The sequence below is a fragment of the Haliaeetus leucocephalus genome, unplaced genomic scaffold (genome assembly GCF_000737465.1).
Source record: "Haliaeetus leucocephalus isolate CR32 unplaced genomic scaffold, Haliaeetus_leucocephalus-4.0 Scaffold339, whole genome shotgun sequence".
NCBI classification, from domain to species: domain Eukaryota; kingdom Metazoa; phylum Chordata; class Aves; order Accipitriformes; family Accipitridae; genus Haliaeetus; species Haliaeetus leucocephalus.
Genome location: NW_010972775.1, coordinates 2,419,499 through 2,425,916, shown reverse-complemented (window position 1 = coordinate 2,425,916; position 6,418 = coordinate 2,419,499). Strand labels below are relative to the sequence as shown.

At 62.8% G+C, this 6,418-nt stretch overlaps 2 protein-coding genes across 2 annotated transcripts in view; both read right to left on the bottom strand.

Annotated features, from left to right (window-relative positions):
* Positions 1 to 193: 193 nt before the first annotated feature.
* NEIL1 (nei endonuclease VIII-like 1 (E. coli)) lies at positions 194 to 4,670 on the bottom strand. The gene is made up of 9 exons (XM_010571633.1): positions 4,248 to 4,670; positions 4,000 to 4,119; positions 3,776 to 3,854; positions 2,540 to 2,639; positions 2,255 to 2,379; positions 1,720 to 1,747; positions 1,110 to 1,171; positions 735 to 939; positions 194 to 556 (listed from the first exon to the last, which is right to left on the bottom strand). The coding sequence occupies exons 1-9, from the start codon at positions 4,664 to 4,666 to the stop codon at positions 537 to 539; spliced, it is 1,158 nt and encodes a 385-aa protein (XP_010569935.1). The 5' UTR covers positions 4,667 to 4,670; the 3' UTR covers positions 194 to 536.
* A 281-nt stretch (positions 4,671 to 4,951) lies between these two features.
* Positions 4,952 to 6,418, bottom strand: part of COMMD4 (COMM domain containing 4) — a 27,977-nt gene continuing 26,510 nt past the window's right edge. Inside the window, exons 12-17 of the mRNA XM_010572248.1 lie at positions 6,338 to 6,403; positions 6,011 to 6,050; positions 5,761 to 5,880; positions 5,417 to 5,497; positions 5,132 to 5,308; positions 4,952 to 5,028 (exon numbers count right to left, since the gene is read on the bottom strand). Coding sequence (XP_010570550.1) covers positions 4,988 to 5,028; positions 5,132 to 5,308; positions 5,417 to 5,497; positions 5,761 to 5,880; positions 6,011 to 6,050; positions 6,338 to 6,403 — 525 coding nt within the window. The 3' untranslated portion in view covers positions 4,952 to 4,987. The remainder of the gene's footprint in view (positions 5,029 to 5,131; positions 5,309 to 5,416; positions 5,498 to 5,760; positions 5,881 to 6,010; positions 6,051 to 6,337; positions 6,404 to 6,418) is intronic.

Below are 6,418 nucleotides of genomic sequence, written 5' to 3'. Positions count from 1 at the left end.
TCCTCCTCAGCAGGATGTCACTCCTGGGACTAGGGAGGCAGAGCTTACCTTTATTTTTGGGGGGGGGGCGAGGTGGAGGGGAAGCCTGCTCCAGCCCATCAGAGGAAGAGGCTGGGCACAGAGGGGTTATCCTTAGCACAAAAAGGCGTGCATGGTGATTTCTACACAAAATACTTTATTAGTCAGCTAAAAACAGTGATCCAGGCAGCAGCCAGAAAGGGAAGAGGGGAAGGAAGAGGGAATCCATTTTCAGGCAGAGGGAAGGGTCAGAGTCCAGTGCGATGTGTGGTCTGTGGCCCTTAACACCCTCAAATGCCTGGGGACAACAGGAGGACGCTGGATAAATTGGCCCCATCACCAAGCCCAGCTTCTCCTTCCCACGCTGGCAGGATGCAGCAGTAGCAAGCGGGCGTGAGCACAGGTACAGAGCAGCCCCATTTCTCCCCAGCACCAACCCAGGCCCCCAGTCAGGCCCTCCCTGAGCTCCTCCTGCGGCTGTTAAAAATGCCCCTCAGGAGGAGGGCAGCATGTAGCACTCAAACGGCAGGGGCTGCACCTGGAAGATGGAGAGGGAAATGAGAAGTCAGAGGGTGAGGGGGTGCCCGGTTCTGCCCCATGAAGCCCCGCCAGCTCCTTTCCTGCCTTTTGGCACCCCTTCAGTCCCCTTGACACGAGGGAGCGCTCCCACAGCCCCCGTCTGTGCGTTTGAAAGCTGCAGGGACTGCCAGCCTCACCTCTGCCCCTGCGCGCAGATGTCCGGCAGCTTCTTTTGGCTTTGGCTAGCGCCTCAGGCTTGGACGAGGCCGGAGCAGTGGCCGCTTTCCTCCTCCTGCAAGCACGTCCCTTCCTTGGCCCGTCAGCCACCTCCTCCTCCTCCTTGGGCGACTTCAGGCGTTTTGCTGCAGCCCTGGGGTGCTGTTTTGAGGCACGTGTGGTGACCTGGGTGGACATCAGAGCCGGAGCTTAGCAGCAGAAGTGAGCTTGGACTGCCAGATGATGAGCAACTCCAGGCAGGAGCACCACCGTGAATTTGGGAGCAGCCCGAGCAAGGCACGGGGAACAGGACAGCCTCTAGACCCAGCAGGAGCCACAACCACAGAGCTTCTTACCTTGGGGGTCTGAGCCTCGGGATCTGCCTTCAGCTGAGCACGCTTTTTGCGGGGTGTCTGCCCTGTGTGAGAAGACATGGCTGGGTTAGGCAGGGTGAGGAGAAGATGGGGCAGAGAGTGCCAGCACCTCGAGGGACAGGCTGCGGCACAGTGACCTTTCAGGGACACTGTCCCAGGTGATGTGTGAGCTGAGCGCTGAGGAATTAGCACTGGGGTGGAAGAATGGCTTGAGGGAGCTCCTCTCCTCCCCCACCAGATTCCCTCCCTTGCCAAAACATTGCTCTTTTCAGGCTTGCAGCCCCAGGGAGAGCACACCCTCCTGCTACCAGCCTGGCAGGCAAGGAAGGGGATGTAGGTATTGGCCTGGAAAAGCACCCTGCAAGGTGCAATGGCTGTGCCCAGGCAGGCGGGTGTGCTGGTAGGAAGCCTTAGGCACAGCGGGCTCCATCCCCCAGTGCCACTGGCCACCACAGGCCAGTCAGCACCCCAGGGAGAGGGCAGGCTTTGCTCCTGCCTTTGCCCCCACGCTGCGCAGCAAGCACAGGGCTTCCCAGGCTCCAGCACTCCCAGAGCAAGAGCAGGTCCCGCAGGGAGGACAGTGGACACTCACCTTTGGGAGCCATGGGGCCAGGCTCTCCCTGCAAGGAAGGCGACAGAGCGTTGACTGGGGCACAGTCATTCTGCAGGTAGCGGCAGCAGAATCCGTGCCCCTTCTCCACCCGGCAGCCAAGACAGTGATAGGGAAACAGCCACGCTTCCCCGAGAAGCCAGGGGAGTCCAGCTTGCTCTGCCTCAGGGACTCTCCTGTTAGCCCCCCGCTCCTTCTGCAAGGCCCCACCACGGCGCCTCACCCAGACACAGGGCGCATGAGGGAGGAACAGGGCTGCCAGACTACTTTGAGCCCCCCCATTCCTGCAATCGGCCCCTCTGCTCCAGACTGCCCGCCATCCCTTGGCCAGCTAGCCACTGCACGGAGGGTCCCTGTCACCTTCACCTCCAGTGGTCACAGCAGTCTGTCAGAGAGGGAGACCCCCAGTGATGCAGCGTAAGGCTGGGAGGTCTCGGGAAGCAGAAGATGGGCTGGTGTCACCTTGGAGGAGTGGTTGGGGGCCACCCAGCCCCAGACAGCGACCCCAGACCCCTACCTGGAACCATACGGTCCTGCCGTTGCGGTCGCGCAAGGAGCTCATGCCAGGCACCAAGTAACACTGCAGCCAGTTCTTGAAAGCAGCGTAGTTATCCGAGTGGTCTGGGTCAAGGAGCTGCTTCTCTGGAAAGGGAGAGAGGGAGAGGACAGAAGTAGAGAGGAAGCAGTGACCATGGTGTTGGGGTGCCCTCCCAAGCCTCCTGCTGCTGGGAACGCAAAGCCCGGGCCTCCCCCGCCACCCCCAGCCGTCCCCGTCCCACAGCTCCCTGTCCTGTTGCCTCACCCGCCGTGATGACCTCCATGGGCACGGTGTGGCAGAGCTCCAGGAGATCTGGGTTCTCCCGCATCAGCTTCAGCTTCTTGCTCAGCGTCAGGGAAGGATTCTGCAGGGGTGGAGAAGGGGAGGGAAGTCACCTGCCAGCCACCCCAGCCTCGTCAGGGTCTGTCCTTCCCAACACCAGCCAAATTCCCCATCTCCTCTTGCCCTCCTGAGGATGAGCTGCCACAGCCCCAACAAGTGCCAGCCCTGAGCTCACCCCCTCGTAGGCTTCGAACTGCGCATCAGCACATTCCCCATGGCTAACAAAGATATGAAAGAGGGCTAGCACACAGGAACACCAGCAGTTTTGTTTTCAGTCTCCTTTAAAATAGCCACCTCCTCTCCCCCGAGGCCATGAGATCGGCTGGCCACGGGCTCTATTGCAGCCTTCCCCAGAGATTTTAAGCTTGCGAGGTGTTTGTTTCCCTCGCCCCTTCCTCTTCACCCACCTCAAATATACCCGGAGACTTCCTCACGGCAGAAGCCAGGCACAGCCGAGCACCAGTGCAGCAAGCAGGCACGTGCCCGGGGAGCTGTCACAGCTCATCAGCCTGGCCACGTGCGAACGAGCACCGCACACGTGAGGTTACGGAACTGCTGCGCCCCATTTGCCGCTCCATTGGAGGGGCAGATGTGCTCAGACACGGGTGTTTATGGCAAAGGACAGTAAAATGCTTGAGGAGGATCCCACGCAGCAAGCGTTACAGTTGTGAAGGTAAAATGCCTGCCATCAGGTTGGGAAAGACTCAGAGCAGCAAATACCTCCCGACAGCGGTGCGGGCAGAGGCTGTCTGAGCTCTGCAAGGTCCTCGTGATGATGTTCTGCCCCATCAGAGTGAGGAACCAAACACGAACTGAAACTGGCCCCGAACCCTGGGCTGGAACAGGCCCAGAACAGCAGACCTGAACCAGAGCTTTGTGCCCAGCTAAGCCCAAAGCAGAGCCAGAACAGAGCAGCTGGCTGAGCCCAGACTGGGGGCGGGAAGCAAACTAAACCACCTCCACCACTGCTGAGCCCAACCCAAATCAGGAACACTTCTCAGCTCAGTCTGGCTCCCTGCACGGAAAGCAAGAGGCTCCCAGGACCCCAGGGAGCTGCCGTGATGTCCTGCAGGGCCACAGACAAACAAATCCCTGGTATGGTGTCTGCCTGGAAACCTGCCTCTTTCTGAGCCTGCGAATGCACCGGGTATTCCCCACCTTCTTCCTCCTCGCCTGCTCCTGATCCTTCAGGGCCTCCAGCACGGTCCGAGCCTTTTCAAAGGGAGGGATCTTCAACCTGCAAGAGTCCATCTGTTACATGCAAGCCTGAACTCTGGGTTCTGGCACTTCCCCATGTCTACCAGGCGAGGAGGCCCAGCCGAGGAGCCGTCAAGCTCTGGGAGACCAAACCTCCGTGGCAGGTCAGCAGGCGCTCGACCCACCTGTACAGGATCTCGGCACGGAGGTAATTCCCGATTCCATTGAAAAACTTCTGGTTTAAGAGGGCCTCGCAGATGGGTTTGTCGAAAGCCTTGTCATCCAGGTTCTTCAGCACGTTCTCCCTGCGACGAGAGCACACAGGGCATCGGGAAGGTTTGCCCGGGCATGGCCGTTCCACTGCCGCGTGGCCAAAACAAAGCTGGGGAGGTGGGGGAAGGCCTTCCCCGGGGCAGGGCGGTGGGACGCTCACCTGAAGGCCTGGTACTCGGAGAGGACGCAGGGCCCGCGGCCCTGCTGCCAGGCGTCGCCCAGCCGCCACGAGCCGAAGCGGCGGGCGTCGACGAAGCAGAGGGCGCGCGGCGGGCTCTCGCGGCTGAGGAAGCGGAGGTGGGCATGGCGGGGGAGCTGGGCGGCAGGGCACAGCCGAAACGACCCCGACATGCCGAAACGAAAGACGAGGTCCTGGGGCTGGCCGGGGCCCAGCGGGGCCAGCGTCAGCCGCAGCTCCTTGCCCCGGGAGGTGGCCGAGATGCGGTAGGCCTCGCTGGAGAAGGGCACCTCCGGGCCCCTACCCACCTCCGAACGCTCCACGCCGCCCGAGAACACCATCCCGCCGCACGCTTCGTTGATGTACCGTCCGGCAAGGTGCAGCTCCGGACACTCGGGCATCGCCGCGACGGGACCGGAACGGAGCGACCCGGTCGGGCGCCCCGCTGCCCGCCCGCCCTCCCGGTTACCCTGGAGACACGCCCAGGCCCCGCCCCCGCCCGCCTCCCATTGGCTGCGCGGCGGGCGGTGCATGCCGGGAATTGTAGTCCGCCCCCGCCCGCAGTTGTAGTCCCGCCGCGGGGAGAAACGGGCGAGAGGTGGCTGGTCTCCGTTACCTTTATTGGAGCTTCCCCCCCAGGGAAAGCTTGCCCCCGCCTTTCCCCCCCACCCCCCCCCCACCACCTCCCCAAAGCGGGGTGCACCAGGTCCCGCCCCGGCTCCTCAGAGAAGGGTGTTCATCAGGGCCTGGGCCTGCTTCAGCTCTGCGGGGAGAGGATGGAGGCGGTGGGGGAACCGGCTCTGGCATCATCCCCCCCTACCACCACCCCCTGGGCCGAGGGGGTTCCCTGGTTCCTCTGGCCTCACCTGCCAGCAGCACCCGGAACTTGTCGGCCGAGAGGACCACGGGGACGGCCACCATCCCGCCGCGCTCCCCGTCCCGCAGGTTGAAGGTCAGGTGCACAAGGGGCTCGTTGACCTCCCGCAGCTCGCTGGAGCTGAGGGTGTAATCCACCCGCCAGCCCACCGAGCCCAGCTGGCTCACTAGGGCGGGCGGGTGGGCGTCAGCACCCTGGCATGCGCTCCGGAAGGGTGATCAACCCCAAACCCACCCCCCAAAACCGTCGCCAAACCTCCCAATGCCGCACTCACGTCTCAGGCTGCAGGCCCTGAGGCTGTCCTGGAGGGAGCTCTGCTTCTCCTCGTAGGACCGGCACAACCCACCGGCATGCTCTGCCCAGGGCGGGAAGAGAGAAGACAAGAAAACCACGCGCTGACCCCGGCCCCGCTGCGGCCAAACCCTGGCGAAGCACCTGGCGGAGCCCCCCGGGGACGGATGGTGCAGAGGGGAGGTGACGGAGGATGGCGTGGCTGCCGTCCCGCACCTGGTCTGGGCGTGAAGGCAGCAGCGCCAGGGGCTGCCAGCTCAGCCCCGGTACATCCCACCAGGTCCGGCCCCTGGTGACACCCCAAGGGTGTCCCCCCCTCCCTGTTACCTTTCGGCAGCCCCAGCTGCTGCAGCTCGCTGGAGAGGGACTCGCTGTCCACGTTGTGCTTGGCGGCACTGGAGAGGATGAAGCCGAGGACGGCGATGGTGGCCTTCACGTCCCCCGACTCTGCGGGACGGATGGGGGGTTAGCTCCGCCGCCTCGGGAAGGCATCCCTTGCCAGATCGCTGCCCGACCCTGGAGTGCAGCTTCCCGGGGATGGGAGGACCCTGGTTGGGGCTGGGGCAGCAGTGCTCACCTAACTTGGTGTCGGAGGTCAGCTTCAGGATCTTCTCATACTGCGGGAGAGCAGAGCGCCGGGATGTCAGGGGAAATACCAGGTACCGTGCGGCCGCCTAACGCGCTCACTACCAACGTTAACCCTAAGAATTCTTATCTTGGCATTAATACTAATAATCCTTAGCATCCATATTTATTACTACGAGTACCAGCCGGTAGCGTTCTGGACCCCGAGGCTTGCATTAAGAATGCGAAAGTCAGGACTATTGCTAATGATGCAATTAGAGCGCTACAACTCCGCCTCCAGCACGGCGACCCCCGGGGACGAGGGGGGGCCCCCACTCACCTCGATGGCCTCCCCCAGCAGGTCCCGCAGCACCTGGGCGCAGATCAGCTTCAGCTTCACCGAGGACTGCGGGGGGAGAAC